This window comes from Aquila chrysaetos, chromosome 22 (genome assembly GCF_900496995.4).
Source record: "Aquila chrysaetos chrysaetos chromosome 22, bAquChr1.4, whole genome shotgun sequence".
Classification (NCBI taxonomy): domain Eukaryota; kingdom Metazoa; phylum Chordata; class Aves; order Accipitriformes; family Accipitridae; genus Aquila; species Aquila chrysaetos.
In genome coordinates, this window is record NC_044025.1 from 16951463 (window position 1) to 16970464 (window position 19002).

At 40.9% G+C, this 19002-nt stretch overlaps 1 protein-coding gene across 4 annotated transcripts; it reads left to right on the plus strand.

Annotated features, from left to right (window-relative positions):
* Window positions 1-2595: 2595 nt before the first annotated feature.
* On the plus strand, window positions 2596-18012 carry NME5 (NME/NM23 family member 5). 4 transcript variants are annotated; one of them, XR_005931120.1, is made up of 7 exons: window positions 2596-4761; window positions 6674-7558; window positions 8269-8357; window positions 9124-9290; window positions 11987-12087; window positions 13080-13198; window positions 16300-18012. XR_005931120.1 is itself a non-coding variant. In XM_041119315.1 (7 exons), the coding sequence occupies exons 3-7, from the start codon at window positions 9162-9164 to the stop codon at window positions 14211-14213; spliced, it is 723 nt and encodes a 240-aa protein (XP_040975249.1). In that variant the 5' UTR covers window positions 6760-7558; window positions 8269-8357; window positions 9124-9161; the 3' UTR covers window positions 14214-15108. The 4 variants fall into 4 exon arrangements, 2 of the variants coding, with proteins under 2 accessions (XP_040975249.1, XP_029854279.1); XM_041119315.1 differs by lacking the exons at window positions 2596-4761; window positions 16300-18012 and adding exons at window positions 11401-11606; window positions 14046-15108 and having other exon boundaries at window positions 6760-7558; XR_005931119.1 differs by lacking the exons at window positions 2596-4761; window positions 6674-7558; window positions 8269-8357 and adding exons at window positions 11401-11606; window positions 14046-14084; window positions 15126-15921 and having other exon boundaries at window positions 9105-9290.
* The last annotated feature ends 990 nt before the right edge of the window (window positions 18013-19002 follow it).

The window sequence follows — 19002 nt, forward strand, 5'->3', positions numbered from 1 at the left end:
AAATAAATTGTGGTGATAACATTTTGTTGTTAAGTAATCTGGTCTAAGATCCAGGCTGTTCTTCAGTGAACTGCTTGCAGAGCACTTTTTATCCTCTACAGGATTCATTTTCTGAAGTAGGAACTTGGTAAAACAGGGGACATTAGGTTTGCTTTGTAAGCTTTGTTGCAGTACAACAAGCAGAGCATTAAAGATGAACACGAAATAAAATCAACAGGGTATGTTCAGAGTAAGGGCCTGATCCGCTGCTTTTTTTTTTTTTTTTAATAAAAACATTCCATTGCTTCAGGCTATAACCCAGACCTCTTCTTAAGGGGAAGAGGGGAAAAAGAAGGAAATTGTGCTTAGTATTGGGAGATTGTTTGAAAAATAGCCCCTCACTACAGCCAAGAATTTCAAGCCACTCTTTTGCTTTGGTGCTTGCCACGAGCATCACTTTAACTGGTCCAAGCTGAGCTTTCTGCTTTGACACCTACGCACATGTGCAGCAAGACTGCATTGTATTTGTTACTGGAATTGCAACAGACTTTCTTGTAATTTCTAGATTTTAAATCCTCAGCCATAGCGGCTATTTGCTTTTGGAAATCTCCCCCTTCCCCACCCCCCATTTTTGCTGCTCACAAATGGAACAGTATTAAACCAATCTAAGTGCCCAACATGAGTTATTTCAAGAATAGAGCATAGGGTAGTAGTATGTGTGATGTATCAGCCAGGTGTTCTATCCATGAAGGATATTAATTTGTAAGCATCCTGCCACACTTTCAGCCCAAGCTACAATAGCTAAGAACTTTAGAGATGTTTATCTCAACCTAGTCTGCTGACAGGGTGGGGTACACTAGGGAGAAGCTCTACAACCAGCTCTTTAGGCTAAAGTTTGTGAAACACTGTTATATGAGGTCAGGTCTAGTAAAGACAGCACAAAGATTACCTAACCAGTACACTTGAAAATTGTAATGTCCGCAAGACAGGTCGTGTATGTTGTCTGATAAAGATACTCATATTTATGAGAATATATTTTTTAAATTGTTTTTCTTGTATTGTACTTTAAATAAAATGTTAGAAGCAAAGAAATTTTTCATAAGATACTGTTTATCCTGATTTATACCACCTCAGAGAAACTTACCCCACATCCAGCAAATGAACTTCTTTTGATTTTTTTTTTAGGCAGCTTGGCTTAAATTGTAAACCTCTCAATCAGGTCTGTACCGAAAAGGTATGGTTTGTGATTAAAACCAACTAAGCCACTGGCTGTCAGCTGACTGCATTCATTTATACAGAGCTGTTAGCCTGCTTCAATTGGAAAACACCACGTATTTGCTTAAGTCACTACAGGTGACTAAGGCCAAACTGGTATTTGCAGGTTGATCTAATTGGGATGGTTGAAGTGGTAAATGCTACCACCCTTGTGCTCTGTCCACCTTCTTTTTGCAGGTCTTTATGGATGCAGCTGTGGCAGCTGACTACAGAAATACATCTGTGCTGAAGTTACAAGTTTATAGACCAACACCTGAGAGTAAACTGAAGTTGGAAGCAGTTTATATGAGCCTGTCACATCAGTTTAGGTTCAGCTGATGGATATAACCTGAGTGCTTTTGATGATATATGTATTACTTAATTTCCTTGCAAGATTCACTGCTCCAAACAGCTCCTTTGTATTTCATCAAGCCTTGCTAAGGACTTGAATGATTGTCATTTTGACTTCTCCGTACGTTTCCCTTTTCTTTCTTTTCTCTTTTTCAGTTTTCTCTTGTTTTGCTGAACCTGTCTCGTCTTTCCTTTCGTAGCCCTTGCACTGGTACTTGGGCACGTGTTATCCTTTTCCTGCTTAACAGTGCTTTCTTTAAAGCTGTACTCTTTTCCAGCTGCCCATTTCTCCTGGTTAGGTCCACCTCCGTCTCTCATCTTGGCAATTCCAAACAGTAGCTCCCAACTGCCAAGGCTTTCTGTGATTCCCAGTTGCCCCATTTTAATAGCTGTTTGATGCCTTGTATGTCTCATATCCAACAGCAGGATAACAATGTGGTTGTAGACTGGCTACACAGCCTGGTTTGAAAATGGTGACTGTCATGACTAACAAAGTCACTTTTTACATATCTAGACATCAAAGACTGAATAAAAAAAACTTGAGAATATGGGTTGTTAAGATTAGATGGGGTCTCACCAGGCCCCATGGTGCCACAGGTAATTTTAAAGCATTCTTCTGGGTTGTGACTTGGGTTTTGGTCTTGCATTTCACTCCCCACTCAAAGCCTGTGGTTAATGAAAGAAAAATACACACATACCTTCTCCGGTGGTAATCCTCCTTACATGACACATTTACTGCTGAGAAAAAAAACTATCACTGCCATTTTTTTTAATCCTATAATTACTATGATTATTCATGGTGTTGACTGAAATGGAACTGAATTTTACTTGTGTATGGACTTTCTGATCTTGAGCCTAATTTTGCTGTTCTATCAAACTTGCTCCTTACTCCAAGCCCTGCCTTTGCTGTCTGTTCATACCAGTTTTGTGCCATACCTGTCTTCATCGCCTCCTTCCCTTTCTTCTTTATCCTATTTCCTCATTATTTCCATTGTGTTGATTTTTCTAGTTCCCCTCTTCCAAAAAAAAAAAAAAAAAAGAGAACCAACATATCATTCACTGCCTTGAAATTGTTGATGTAATTTATCCCTTTCCCACACCCTATGTCCGTCTTGTCTCAATTGATTGTAAGCATCTCAGGTCACGGACTACCTACTATATACAAAATACTATGCTATAAGAAGGTTCTGTCTGAGTTAGTCTTTATGCACAGTATAAATAAATAAATTTTATTAATAATAATAACTATGTGAGTAAACCCACTGATTTTAATGGTACAGCTGACAGTAAGTGGTCAAAGTAAGTGTCAAAAGGATGCCTTATGCTACATGGAATTAAGAAGAAAAGATGCATTTAAGGAAGCATTGACAAAACTTTAAAAAAACCCTTATTTAACTGATTGCCTCTTGTAATTTGCCAAATAAAAGATTTTTATTGGTTTATTCTTACAGTCATTTATTCATTGTGGATAGTATCACACTGAATACTTATCTCAGCTTAGTGGCCTCAGGGATAATCCAAGCCAGTATTATGTTAAACATTATGCAGAACAATGAAAGAGCAAATGAGCGCAAGTGTTTCTGCTCCAAAAAGTTAGGTAAAAGCCTAATATCTACATGCGGTAGCTATACAGAACATCTATATACCGATGAGGAGGAGCTTTATAGAAAATAAGTTGTCAATGCCAACCTCTACAGGTGTTCAACAGGAGCTCAAAGTGGGATAAAGCAGGAAGGTCTTTATTTGAAAGTCCATTAGTGGAGTTCAGTTGTACCAGCTGGCAGGAAACAGGAGATACCCTTGCAGAGTGAAACAAAAGGTACAGTAGGACCAGATCAGTGTGTGAATGGGCTTGCAATTGAAGACTAACAATTTTGTGTGATAGAGAAGACTCTCTTTGGAAAGGTGTGGAGAACTTACATAGTTAAACTGAAGAACTAAGAAAATCGTGTTGCAGAGCTTTCTGAATGGAAGCAAATGCTTTATTTGTTGAGGCCAGAGGAAAGGATGTCAACAATAACTGAGGTGAGGAGAGCTTGAGCAAGATTCCTAGCCATGTCAATAAATAACAAAGATCACGTCTCGGCTGACATCTGCACAGCAGTTTAGACCAATCTGAGCCCAAACCCCACAGTCCTGGCTGTAAGGTTCCACCTGCTCCTTTGCACATTTGGCTGTAAAACGATGGTACATCAGGCAGATGGTTTGTCTAACACATGCTCATTACCAAGGCTTTAAATGCAATGGAGACACCTGAAGTTTGAAAGGAGACAGTAGTAAGAGGCAATCATATCTGTATTTGCCCATTAGGCTGTTGAGCTATGAGCTAGAAGGGATGGGAGGAGAGTCAAGAACGGTGCTCACCACTGCTCTTGCAGAAAAGGGAAAGAAACACAAGGTACAGTACTGACAAGCCAAGCTGAAATAGTGATTGGAGAAGCAACAGATGAGAGTAATTGCAAAAGCTAAGATAGGGCACTAGCTAGCTAGGCCAAACGTGACTGAAGGCCAAAGAAGAGATTGGTTTAAGTTGGGTTGAGAAGCTTTCAGATGACAAGAGGAAGCAAAACCAAGTTTGTAGGGGATTTAGGGTAGAACCAGACAAGAGGTGTGATTGGAAGATTTGTAAAAGTAAGAAGACAAGAGGTGCTTCTACCAAAGGCTTTTTTTTTTTTTTTTTTTTCCTAACATAAGAGACAAGCATATCTGTGGGAGTGCTGGGGGGGTCAGAGCAGACTGAATGACTAAAGCTGTGAACAAATGAAAGAGTGGGTGGTGAGGAAGATCAGGAAATGAAATAGGGTGAGGTTAATAGGGCAAGCGATGGAGTTACAGAAGATGTGTAGGTAAGATTTTTGTTATTGCCACCTAGACACTTGTAGAAAGGGGAAGCATCAAGAGAATATTTTGTTGATTTTTATCTCTGAAGAAAATGGTCAGATAGCAAGTAGAGGAAAGCAGAAAGGAAAGCTTGACAAGGGTTAGTCAGCAGCAATGAAAAGCTAGCTAGGATTACAGGCGTGCAGATAAGCTGCAGAAGTAGAATTGTTTAGCTGTAAGAAGGCAGAAATGGAGGAGAGGGCAGGCTTGCAGGAAAGGAAGTTAGCTTGATCACAGGATTTCCGTCAGAGACACTTTGCGCTGCAAAAGCAAGCATGGATGAAGCAAGTGCTGAAGGTAAGCCTGCGCTGTGGGTAGGTATGACAGTTTAGCATGAGAGACAGAAGCAAAAAAAAGTCAGTGGTGGATGAAAGTTGTATGTGTGATAAATGTGTAGCTAGTAAATTACTGTTAAAGCAAATACATTTTTTTGTGCTTAATGTCAAAATGTAAATAAAGCTAAAAGATGTGCAAGCTTCATTTTTAATCAATGCAACTAGTTGGTATTATTTCTTTAGCTTTTCTTTGCTCTATTATTTTCATCATTCTGTTTTTCTTTCCTTCTTTTTTTAACAGTCTACAAGACATTAGTTTCTCCACCTTCTTGCAGTACTGGAGTACAAAGCTCTGAAATAATATTTTTCCTTAAAAAGCTACTTATCTGCTGTTACTAGAATACAAATATGCCTGCAGCCACAATCTTCCAGTGTTTTATATTCCATGCCAGCTAAAAATAAGTGAGACAACTAAGGCTTGTTAAACCGCTTAACAGATAAGATACAGCAGCAAAGCTATGCCCAGAGAAGTATTCAGAACTGTAACGGTTCATTACATTGTAATTATAATTTTACTTTTTTGTTTGTTTGTTTCTTTTCTTAAAATCACATCCCTGGCCTACAGAAGTTAAGGAAGATGCTTTAGACCAGCCTTTTAGTTGTCAGAAATATTTTTTCCAGCACTGTAGAGATAGTAAATATAAGATAATGATATTAACACAGGGTTGTAAGGTTAGGTTTATGGAATCCAAGGCTTTAGAAGAAACCTTTGAGATCCTACTACTGTTAAAAGATATGTCTTTGTTAGGGAACGCATAATGTTATTTTCTCTTAACGTGTGGGGCCACTTTAAATTTGTAAGTCTGCTTTATTAAACCATCGTGGGAAGCGTAGCAGGAGGAAACCCTGGGTAATTGGCTGCGGCTCCAGATGCAGCCGCCCGCTCATTGGAGAGCAGAGGATTCTCCGAGGTACTAAAATTAGACAATCTCCGCCCTCCAGAAATGCTTCTGGAAACAGCGAGGAGGAGAAATTCTGACACAGACTGAGGGCCCGTGGTGGGGAGTGAAGCGCACAGAACCCTGCTCCTGGCAAAACTGCAGCATATAAGAATGCACAGGAAGATACTTTTTTTTTTTTTAAACTTCGTTAGCTGAAAAACCCCGCACACAATAAAGAAATTGCAAGAGATTAATGTTAGCAATGTTTTACTTGTGAATATTAAATTCACCATTTCTTATGTAATAATAATTCTGAAGTATTCAGCCAGGCTGAGGAAGCCTTTGAACTGCTAAATCTAAGCTAGGGCTGGCAGACTTGTGCTCATTGACTTTGAAAAGAAACGACTCTTGTCGAATTAACTCTCAACTAAACTAAATAACTGGTAAACTCTTTCTATCAGCTTTTTTTTTTTTTTTTTTTAATAAAACGTGTTTATCCATTATCTCTGTGTAGTTGCAGTGTTCACAATGTCTTCAAATTAAATATTGGATAAGGTATCTCTGTGAAAGAAACAAACACCATGTGCCTGTATCAGTGAAGGAAAGTCTGTATCTGAGTTACTCAGTCTTGTGCACTTGGAACCTTTATTTTTTAAAGTCTGTGAATAAAAACTTCAGTGTTTGATTTTTAAACATATCTCAAACTGGCTGCAAGGAAATAATCGCATAGCTTTGTTTCTCGTTTCTATTTTTACATTATTTACATTACTCACTAAAAAGATTAAGGCAAAGTGGATTTTTCTTACACTAGAAACAGCTTTTGCAGTAAATTTGCTATTTCCTCTGCTAACCAGGGTACACAGTGTCAGCATCTATGGCTCTTAAAGTGGTTGGGGTTTTTTTGTCTTTTCTTCTTTGCATCTACTTGCGGTCCGATTTCATTAAAAAAATTGAAGCCTATATACCCGTGTTTTCTCCCCGTCCCTTTGTCAGTGTCACCTCAAGGACCCACACGCAATGGCCAGTTTCAGCTGAATTCACCAGCAGGCCGGAGGCCTTAACGGCACCTCAGATCCCACAATTTTTGAGAAAGCGGCAATAAGAGGAGATGAGGCCCAAAGGAGAGAGGCACGGCTGCAGAGCGAGCTCAGTAGTTATCAGCGCCGTCCGCCGGTCCACACCCCGATAGTGCCGGGCCAGCTGGCAGGCGTTCAGCCCGGAGAGCCGGCCGCGGCACGCGCAGCCCTGCCCGGGGTAAACAGGGCGGCCAGGGAGGCGATACCGGAGCACCCAACGCTTCGGCTTCCAGGGCACGGGCCGGGCTACGGCACAGAAGCTCACGTCGGATGGATGATGGCTGCCCTGTAATTGCTCCGAGCGGGAGCGACCCCGGGGAGACGGGGAAACAGGGAGCGCGCAGGGAGCAAGGGTGTTGGCACGACGGTGGTAAAATCTCGTAGAAATCCCCAGGGAGCGCGGCTTCCCCAGCTCTGTTTATGGCTCACCTCATTATGGTTTAACTCGGAAAACAGTGACTGTTTCTTACTCATTACACGTTTGGTTTTGTGACAAAAGTTAAGTAGCACTGGATAGACACTGTAATTCAATAAAAAATGCTGAAAAACACTATCAGAGAGCTGTAGATTCAGGTTACTACGTCTGGTATGCTGGAAGGCTGCGTACTCTAAGCTCCAGATCCCACTGACGGTGATCGGGCATGTAAACAGGAAACCTCGGCACGCTCCCACAATAAATACTGATATTTAAATAACCTGAAGAATGGCTTGTGTGCTTAGTCCTTTTCCAATAAGCAGCGTTACCTCAGTTTATGAACGTTTACGGTGTGATCATGCTTCCCTCAGCAGTCCTGAGTGTGAGGTAAGACCGACATAAAGCTTTTATTGTCACAGAGAAAGGAGATTTTTGATAGCTCCCCTCCAGATCACGCTGCTCCCTTCCTTATCCTCGTAGCCCATGAGATGCCCATAAACACGCAGATGTGGCCCTCAGTTATTTGCCCGGAGACCGCGGCTGTCCCGGCCTGCGAGACGCGTTCCGCGGCAGGCCGAGGGCGGCTGCCTCTCCCTCCCCACACACCGGCGCTCCCCGGCCGCCATTTTTGACACCCCCCCTCAGCGCCTCAGCACGCAGCCGAGGGGCGCGGAGGCCATCTTGTGGCCGCTCCGCCCGGGGAGCCGGCCCCGCCGTCACCTAGCAACGGCGGCGGAGCGGGAAGGTGCGTGGCATGGCGGTGCCGGCGGGCCGGGCCGGGCCGGGCCGGGCAGGGGGACCCATCGCAACCGCTGTGGGGGGCAGAGCAGGCGGAGCTGGTGGTATGGCGGCGGGTCCCTCAGGGTAGGTGGGGATGAGCCCTTCTCCCAGTCGGGCGGCGGGGAGGGGTCTGTGGAGAAATGGGGTCTGTCTCCGCCGAGTCCCGGGTCCCTCGGCCGCCGGTGTCCGTGACAGGGTGCTCTGGCTCCAGGCCGGCTGCTCCGAGCGCTCCGGGTGTCTGTACTTTCAACCTGGTTCCTAGGCAATGGCAGCCCCGGCGGTCCTGTGCTCAGGTCTCCGTCTTTACTCCCCAACAGAGGCCGCAGGCTGTTCAGCCAAATTTGAAAGCCAAGGAGAAGTCTCGAAGGTATAGGTGCAGAAAAGATCATCCCGACCAAGGCGGCAGGTATAACTCAGCAATTATATATGGTTTTTGCAGCAGTGAGCTGGCCGGTCGGCTGTGTACCCGTGTCTTGTCCAGCGCAGATGGAGAGAGACCCAGGGCTGGGAGTGTGGAGGCAGAGGGAAGAAGGGGGAAAAGAGAAGGTCACAAGTGGTCACAAGTCTGTAGGAAACCCGTCTGCCTGCGCTAGTTCTGCGATTCACAAAACAATTTTGTATCCTAATAGCTTGCTAATGGCCTGATCCACTCAGACAGAGAACTGGCACTTTGTCCTGAGTCCATAAATGTAGGAATTAAATAACAATTGAGAAATACCCTGAGGCTTACAGATGGACTAGCTCCAAGTAGTAAGTCCCACACCACAATCTTCATGCATGAGAATACAGATTTTGGGTTTGGTGGAACACACAGTTGGGGGATGGAGGATGTGGGAGTGCAGTGAGCCAGGCTCACTCTTGCACATAGCAAAGTGTATGGTAACGCTTCTCCTTCTCTCATATGTTGTCTGAGTTAATTAGTGAAATATTAGAATAGTTTACACTTTATGATTGGCTAACGACTTTTAATTTTTGGCTTATTTTCCACAAAATATTGCTGCACTCAGAACGGGAGTGTCAACTACAAGAGTACTAACTAGTCCAGAGAAAATCTCACGTGGGTGTTGTGAAACGGGGATGATCTGCTCCATTTCTAGAGTACATGGTAAATGTCACCGCGGGTGACTGCACAGTCGACAAACTCCAATTATCATGAACTGGTGTCATTGCAGTACAAAAGGAGTACGTGAATTCTAATTCAGAAGCCAAGATGCAGATGCTAATGCCCGAACCTCAGATTTTTGTGGAAAGAACTCTGGCCCTCATCAAACCAGATGTTGTTGATAAAGAAGAAGAAATAGAGGATCTCATTCTCCGATCAGGATTCCTGATCGTTCAGGTAACAGGCTGTGCTCCAGAGAAAATAACTGCAGTTTATAAGTCAGAACAATATTTATTTTAAGTTTCAGCAGTCAAGCCAGTGACTGAAAGCTGGTATGTCCAAAAATCAATTTATATTTTTCATACGTCATCAACCACTGCTGCCAGATTCTGTAAGGATACATTTTACTGGTGCATGGGATGGAACAGACCGACTATTTTGCTGACCACAGGAAAACACAGACTTTGTTAATAAACTTGGATTTAGCAAACAGATGTAGCAGATATGTAGACTCTCCAAAGTAACTCTCTGGAGAGCATGCCATTCTGGTATCACAAGTTTTCATACAGCATGCATTTGCCAAAAGGATACTCAGAAAATTGGTTGAATTAGATAGCTGGCCAGTTGCAGTCTGACGTATTTTTCGTTTCCACTGTTTTTAATGTAAATGGACTTTCTGGATATTTAAATGTATTACAAATGTTTCACTTAAATAGGCCTTACTGAGCTTGTCCTTTTACATTTTGGACGTGCCATGGAGGCCATGGGGACGTTGCCTCGAGCACCCCTGTCAGACCCCACGCTGCTGGGACAGGCTCTAGAGTGTGACTTTCAGCAGAGATTGCTTTAAGAGAAAATCTGCCGTTAGCTGACGAGAAATGTATTCTCTCAGTCCTCTTTTATGGGGCTCTTTATACACTCGCTCTGTAAGAGCATTTGAAAAAAAAAGAAATTGTTACAGTAGGTCAGAATCTGGGAAATAGAACAGGAGGAGCGCTGGATCGCTTGAAGCGAGGGGTGCGTCGGGCTCTTCGGCGAGGAGCCGGCAACGCTGCTCGGTGCCTGGCAGGACGATTTTCCTCGCCTTCCACGGTCGTCTGTAGCCGGGCCGTGACCAGGCAGAGCCCCGCGCCGCCTTCCCGGCGGGTCGGCACCGCGCTGCGCCCCGGGCAGCCCGCGGCGGCGGCGGCCGCTGGGGGGCGCTCTTCCCCCGCGCCTGCCTGCGGCGGCGGGGCGCGGCCGGGGCCTCCCCGCAGCGGCGGCGGCGCCTCCTCCGCCTCCTCGTTCTCCTCCTCCTCCTCCTTCTCCTCTTCCTCCTCATCCCCTCCCGCCTCCTCCTCCTCACCATCACCCGCACCCCCCCGCCGCCTCCTCCTCCTCCTCCTCCTCCTCATGGCGGCCCCGCGGCAGCGCCCTTGGCCCTGGCAGCTGGCTCTGTGTCACTGAGCTGAGCGACGACCGGGCTTCTAGATATAATTTTAAGGTGATTCCACCCCCACCCTACCCCCGGAAATGTAATAATTTTTCTTATTCTTGTAAATGCCCCTTTTCCACATTTGTTCTTTTTAATTTCCTCCATTACCTTTCTGGTTGTTTTATTTATATGAAATGTATCAGAAGATGAGTGAGACTAGATTTTATTTTTTTTTTTTTTTTTTTTTTTTAATGACAAGATGTTTACAGCATCTTTAATGTCTCCAGTGACTTTTGGCACCAAAGTCATTAGGAATCCAAATTTGTGATACTCTGTGTTGCATAAGTTCAGGCTCAAAGAATGCACTTTAAAATTTATTTATTTATTTTTTTATTTACTTCTCTTTTCATGACTGCCCTGTGCCTTCTGATAACCTCCCAAACTTGTCCTAATCCTAGCCACCTGCAGGCTGGGCAGCTATTGAGAGAACCATAAAGCATGAGTCCTGAATGAAAAATAGAACAATTGCATAATTAATGGTGTGGGCTGAAGAGAAAATTGTTTAAAAGTAGAATATTATGCTGGAGCAGCTGAGTAATTAAATCCTGCCCATGTAATGCTCTTCACTTTTTCTGTACTGTGCCCTGACTAAGTCATCCAGCAGTTTTAAAATGCTGTAGTTTTTGTAGGCTAAAATGACATCTTACTCAAAGGGCCTGTTTGCTTAATTAACTTGGAAAACTCTTGCTCTTTGTTACTGTGTATCTCAAAGAGGATCAGATCTGGGACAATCAGCTTAGGCTGGGTTGTTACTGTATCTGTTCTGCACTTGAAGATAAGTCTGCAGGAGAGGACTGTATCCTACCTGAGGTAGCAAGCTATCTTAATTTGGCAAGCTTTTTTTCCTTTTTTTTTTTCTTTTACACTTTATAGAAACGGACACTCCAGTTAAGCCCAGAGCAATGTAGCAACTTTTATGCAGACCAATATGGAAAAGTGTTTTTTCCCAATTTAACAGCCTATATGAGTTCTGGACCTTTAGTTGCTATGGTTCTTGCCAGATATTGTGCAGTCTCACACTGGAAGGAATTGCTTGGACCATCAAACAGCATAAGAGCTAGGAGAACTCACCCTCACAGGTAACTCATTGATTGGCCTTGGGGAAGTCAGTAGGATTTTGTCATTCTTTTAACTGAGACCAGAATTCCTCTCTCTCTCTCTCTTTTTTTTTTTTTTTTGTACAGTAGAGATACGGTGTTGGAGTGGCTTCTTATCTCTTAAATTTTGCTTAACATAGCTGTTCACCTTTGTTTTTTAGTATGTAAAGTTCACCCATTTTATGGAGAATGCTACGTGCATGAACCTAAATTTTAGGTAGCTACTTATTTTGTTTAAAAACAAAATCAAGCCAATGCCTTGTTAATTAGTCCATATATTTTGCTTTTATATGCTCTCAGACTGTAGAGACTTGGAAGGGATTTGCAGTCACCTACCAAGCACTTATTTCTCTTGTTTTTAGCTTAAGAGCAATCTATGGGACTGATGATCTGAGGAATGCACTTCACGGCAGTCTCAGCATTTCCTCAGCAGAAAGAGAAATTCGATTCATGTTTCCAGAAGGTAAAATGGTGCAAATAATACATTGCCAGTCTTTGGGAGGATAGTGTCCTTCCCCATTATTACTTGTCTCTGTCCAGACTCTAGATACAATCGGATTTAGAAGAGGTTGGGTTTGTTTGCTTTATGAGCGTGTGAGTCTCCTTATGTATAAGCTGGTATTTTCTGCTATGAAAGGTATACCAAAATGTATCTGAAGAGCCATTATAGTTAGAGGGATTGCTTCTACTTTTCAAACTCTGTGGTCTGGGAGTGGGAGCAAAGCTGGTAAATGAGAGGAAATGGGAAGCTATCACACTGTTGGCTTGAGAAGACTGACTCTTCTTGGACTCAGGTTGAGTAATTCCTGTTCAACAGCAGCTGGATGCTTACGTGATAGTGCAATTCCAAAGTTAAGTGCCAGAGAATTGGGCCATAGAACCTGGAGAGGCTGGGAGAGAATCTCTTGTTTAATGTAACAGTTGGAAGACAGCTTTGCTCTTTGACAGAAAGATACAAGGGAAACTGCTAGAAAAACTTCTCTGGTTTTGTCAACTGTATCAGTTAGTTTAATAATAAAAGATGTTGCACTTCCCTGCAGACCTTACCTGTTGTAAACCATGTCTCTTCTCCTCACCCTAACGACACAGCTGGACTTAAGGTGAAATTTTTAGGGTCTTCAGAAACCAGCTTCACACTGCAAGAAGGAAGTACTAAATATGGGATATATTGTTTCTCTCCTGCCCTCAATGTATCTTCAAGGATATAGCTTTTCCCCAGATGATCTGATTTCCTCCCCTTTCATAATTCGCTGTAATTAGTAAGATTATCTCAGGGACATTGTAAAGGGGTTTAGGTAGTTTCTTTGCAGTTTGTTGTGGAAGAAGCTATAAAAACCATTATGTATTATTAACTTATTAAGGAAAACAGCAGCTCATATCTAAACAAACTTTGAAAGATGCCTTTTTTAATTGCTCTATAAGCTGCTTTCCAACACCTGTGGTTATTCCTTACAGTGATCTTGGAGCCAATTCCAGCTGGACAAAGAGCTAGGGATTACTTGAACCTTTATGTAAAGCCTACATTATTAGCTGGGCTCACTGCACTGTGTAAAGAGAAGCCAGCAGATCCAATGGTATGTACAGTATATCAGTATTGTGTGGTATGCTTTGTGATACATTTACTTTGTATTAGTAAAGTCCCTGTATGTAGGAAAGCTACTCTTTTGTTAAAGAGCTGTGCTGTTTTAGCTACCTGCTAATGAGCTAATCAAATAACATTTGCCTTTCAAGAAGTTGATTGGTTTGTTAATAGATGAAATGAGGGGCAGGACTAAATGAAATCAGCCTTGATGAAATGATGGGGGGGGTTTAGGTGACTTCTGTAAAACTCTTTCTAACATATAGTTGTTACAGATGGCTGGAAAGGTAAATGGGTACTATCATATGATGTCGAATATAAGTTTTTACTTTATTTACTGTTTCTGAGGTGAGTTTGTAATGAAATAGCTTTCATACAATAGATACTAAGTGAGATTAGATGCTAATCACACTGGTAGTAGTTACACAGTTGAGTAAAATACTGTAGAGTTCTTAGCAAGGCTGTCTATATCTTGCCATTGTTATGTTTGTTTAGATCAATATTATCAATCTTTCAGGATTAGCTATTATTTTGACTATACAGCATGGATTAGCATTTACTTGGGTTGTTCCACAGTTCACCAGGAAAATGAATTATGATTCTTCTGAGTGAAACCTATCTTGAATAGTCAAACTGCCCTGCAGAAAATTCTTCTGTCTTCTTATGACCCCTTTCTAGTTATCAAGCTGGCGCATCTTGCCGTCCTCTCGCATGTTATTCCTTTTAACCATGGATGTCATTCAAATTACAGTTCTTTGTGGAAAGACTAGAGTTAATTTCCTGTTGTTCTTTTGGTGGTGGTGGTGTTTTTTTAGTTTGTTTTTTTTTTTTTTTTTTCCCAGCTCCTAAACAAAATTAGCTTGCTTTCTTCTGGAAAAATGGTAAATGTTTTTTGTATTCTTAAAGTTCAAGTCATTCACAGTAATACTTATTTAAGAATGCAGATAATTAATCAATGTGACAATTTACTGGCAGTCGTGGTGCATTCTACATCATTATCAGGTTTTTAATCAACATTGCATTTTTCTAAAAGATACATTTCAGGAAAAAAAAGCCTGAAAAATAATTCAGGGGTGTTTCTATGAATTATGTGGTATACATGGGGTCAGATTAAGTGTACTGTGATTGTTCCAGCTTTATAATCTGTTCACTATGTCTGTAGATCTGGCACTGTTACCATAGAAATCTAGAAAACAGAGATGAAGAGGTCTTTTCATCCATCCCTTTGCCCAAAGGCCAGTCCAATTGTATCTAACCATTCCTAACAAATGTTTGTCTGGCCTGTTCTTTAGCATTCCAAATGATGGAGAATCTACAGTCTCCCTAGGCAATCTGTTTCAGTGCTTAATTATACTTGGTTGAAAAGCTTTCACTAAAAGTTAGCCTAGATCTCCCATGCTCCAATTTTAAGCTCATTATTTTTATTTTTTTTCCTTTTACTATCCCCACAGGACATTGGAGACAATGTAATATCTCCTTTTTTTTTTTGAGGCAACCTATTGCATATTTGAAGAGCGTTACCATCTTTTTTTCCCTTTAGTCATCACTTCGCTATATGAAAAACTGATTATTTTTTTTCCTCTTACTTTATAAGTCACATTTTTCTAACTCATTGTTTGTTTTTGCTTCCAATTAATCTCTACATTCTGAGCACAATTTTCTAGCCAGTTGTGGTAACTAATAGTAACTTCATTGAGCTTGTAAGAAAGCTATATGAAGCAGTGTCAATAGCTTTACTAAAATGAAAACATGATATTTGCTCCTTCTTCTCTCTCCATAATGTCTGTGACAGAAGGAAAATAATGTTGATTTGATACTGCTTTTTTTCCAAAATATATGATGGCTCTTGCTTTTCAGTTCGTTATCTGCTAGGTGACTTATAGGGAGATTGATGGAATTTTTTTTTTTTTTTTTTTTCCTAGTATCCTTCCAGGAACTGAAGAACTGAAGTTGGGGTGATTGGGCTGCTCTTTTTTTTTTTTTTTTTTTTTTTCTTTTTCTTTCTTTTTGAAGATGGCATCAGAAACTATCTGTCCACTCAGAAATATTAGCAGCACAGAGGTTATCTCATACAATTCCCTAAGTAACACAGAATAAATTTAATCAGGCTCAAATGATTTAAAAATTTCTTTTTCCCAAGTAGTTTTTCTAAGGGCTTTTGGGCTTTTAAGTTTTGGGATTTGTTTGGGTTTTTGTTTTTGTTTTCCGTTTTTGTCTTGAGTTCTTAAGGTTCTTCTGCTACTGCTGACTAACTTGTGAGGATTGTCATAGGGCTCTGCTTGTTGTCTCTTTCTTTGCAAACCAATCTTTTTGTACCTGATAATAAAAGGAGAGTGTTGCTTACCTTACTGATGTACTATTCTATCAGTTCTTTCACTTCACAGTATGGTATGAACTTTGTTGTACTTAGCATTCCAGAAACTAATCGTCAACAGCCTTGTGAAGTAAATAAGGATGTGTTAAAAACTTCTCTTTACAAGTGGAGAAATAGAGGCAAAGGGTTAATTTGTCTAAGGCCAGGCCGAGACATTGGCAGCTGGAATCAGGGCTCCAGGCATTCCTACCTCTCACATTCTTATTTAAGTACAATGTGCTGGAAAACTCGCAAGATGAATTTAAAAAAGTAACCATGTGTTGTTATTAAGTTTTAGGTACTATAAGGTGATTTCAGTGCAGAAGACTGGCACTTTTAATGAATGGTTACTAGAGAAAGTATCTGTAAGTGTTGTCGGGAGTAATATTTCATTAAGCAGTTTCATGCATATTGTACAGCCTCATTCCAAAACAGTTGATGGGATTATATGAAGTATGGCTCAAATGTTCTTATACATACACAAAGATAGACATTGCCAGAAAAAGCTGTCTTCTGAAGGTCAGTGTGAATTGTTCAAAAACCAATATAAGTTGTGAAGATTTAAAAGAATATTTTGAAAAAACAGGTTATTTGTATGTCCATTTTTTCTGAAAGGTCTTAATTTTGCAGCACGGTAGGAGAGTGTCTGTATCGGAGGTTTGAAATAATGCTTTTAATATTCTCCCATACACTTCCTAGAAAATGACAGAAAACTGAAAATGTTTGGGTTTTTTGTTCCACAGATTTGGCTTGCTGACTGGTTGATTGAACACAATCCTAATAAACCTAGGCTACAACATCACATCCCTCAGGAAGAGCATCAGGGGTGAGAGCTCAGTGGAAACCATCTCAAGCATTCCAAGTTACAGACACTGGAAAGCATAATACGTGTATCCCTTGGCTATGTAATCAATATTATCTGAAGTAAATGTTATTGTCATGACTACCTGTATCCTCTTGGGATAAATAACCTTACACTTAATCAGCATGTAATAGTTCCAGTAGCTTTTCTATTGACAAAGTGAATGTAGAATTACATGATAAATTTATGGTGTCAGGTGAGTATAAAAAGACAAAATTCTCAACAGGTGTGACTTAACTGCTATTTTCCCCCATTTATCTTGGTTTGGCTGTCTGGGGAGAACAAAATTATTTATACCAGAGCAGATTCCCAAATGACATACAGCTGGCCTGTGCTTTGTGAAACTAAGACTTGTGTTTCAGCATTTTTTTAGCAGACACAAATTCCATTATGGAGGGAGGTACTTGGATGTAACTTAGAAAACAATTACTGGAGGCATATTAGTAACTTTAGAATTTTAATTGCTGATTACATCACTGAGCTAAGGTCTCTTGAAGATGATTCCCTTGAGCCTGATGTATTTTGTCAGAATATAATTTGAAGGACTTATTTGAAGGTCCCATCTCAGTGGTGAAAAGCACTGTGGTTATAAATCAGTGTTTGATTTCCATTAGAAGTCACAAGAAGGTGTATTTTAGTCAAGGACTAAAGCTGTCTTCCAACATTTGTTTGAAAGAAAGGTGCTTAATTGGAATAGCTCACCTTAAGGGTGTTTTCTGTGTTCTCCTGCTGTTAAAAGGTATGCTGATTTCTGTTGTTTTCCTTGTATCGTTGTTTACCCTTGAACTTTAATGTGTTCTATTTGAGAATTTTGAGAGAATGGGTTAGGGGCCATGCTATTCAACAGGCACTATTACGTTTTCTAAAGTAACTGGACTGTTTTGGGGGGGGGGGGGGGGGGGGGGGCAGCATGGGTCTTTTTAATTTTCTTCAGAGAGCTGTACTTGCACTGTTAACTTCAAGCTTTGTATCTTATGGTTTGACTGGCTAGGCTGGAGAAACCAATGTCATTTTCACAACTCTGAAATATTAGTATGCTTGACTATTACTAAACAAACAAGTAATTTCATAATTTGTTTCATGAAAAAACTTGCTCCCCCAGCTTGAGTAATTACGAGAAACATAAGTCATTTGTCTGTAACATTAAACTTTGTTTAAGCTAATTGTTTATCTTCTCAGTGGAATAAACCACTAGTGCTAGCCCAGAGAATAAACATTTAGAAAACTGGTCCCTACAGTACCAAGACCTAAGAATATTGGGACTTTTAGGATGAGGGAAAAAAAAAGCAGCAAGCCCAAATCCTCAAATATGAAGAAAAAAATATTAGGTGGTTAGAAACACAGTAAATAAATCCATTTACAACTAATTTATTTTGCCTATAATTATTGTCACCATGTATGTCTGCTCCATTTACAGGACAGTTGTACTTTGTGGTTTCCTGTAAGCCAAACCAAAACTTTCTTTTTTGAAGATGTCAGAAACTAAAATTGGGTGAATTCACAAGATATTCACCTGTATTTTGTTAGTTACTATGGCATTTTCTTTCTTACTTTGCTGTGATACTGCTTGACAATAAATATCTGCTTTACTTTACTGCTGGAGTTTTCAGTTTTGCTTTTGTGACAGACCTGTATTATATTGTATCTATAGAAGATCATAACTTCCATAGAGAGTATGTGGGTCCTTACTAGGAGGGCTAGGAGAAAGGGCAAAAGCAGTTGATGTTGCAAGTGTTACCTTTATAACCCATGCATAAAGTTTCAGTCATTCAAGTGTATGTCTATAATGGATTTATTCTCTAATATTAGAGCTAACACCTTCACTTGCTGACTGGTGTTCACTTCCATTTTTCTAAGGGAAAGGTAGAAAGAGAGACAGTACCTTCATCCCTTGGGTGCCATCCTGACTCACTGTATCTGTACACCTAGGACAAGTATTGATCCAGCAAATCTCACAGCTGAGATCTTGAGGAACCTGCATTAATAAGTAGAATGTGGGCAGAAGGTCAGTCCTGGGAATGTAAAATGGAAAACCAGCCTGGTCCCCTGGGGGAGCTGTGACACTGCAGGAGAGGCTGTTGGAGGGTGTGCTGCTTATGTTTCTTTTGGTCTTTAGGTTTTTGTTTGGCCCAGAGTAGTATAGGCTTGGCCAGTGTTATAAATCCATATCACAGAAAACATAGCTTTGGAAAAAAACAGATGAACTGAAAGATGTCTTACTATTTGGTGCCAGCAAGGTAAGCTGTTCTCTGTGGGAATGAGTGACCTGTCGTCTTCCCCTGTCGAGTCAAAATAATTACCTTGCCTATTGAGTTTTATTGGGTATTTTTAACTTTGAGGGAGTTCATTTTAGTTTTACTGCCTGAGTGCTGGAGTAGAGCTATGTCCATAAAACCAGCAGTTCAGTCTGTTTCCCATAATTCTGTTTTTTCAACAGACTTTCTCCTGGAACTTTGCTTATCATATGCTTGCTATCACCTGCACTGGAAGTTATTCTTGGAACTATACAGATTGAGCTAATCTGAAGTATTTGATTGTTCAGCCTTCCTGTCTCATAAGGGTTTTATTATCTTTAAGAGCAATT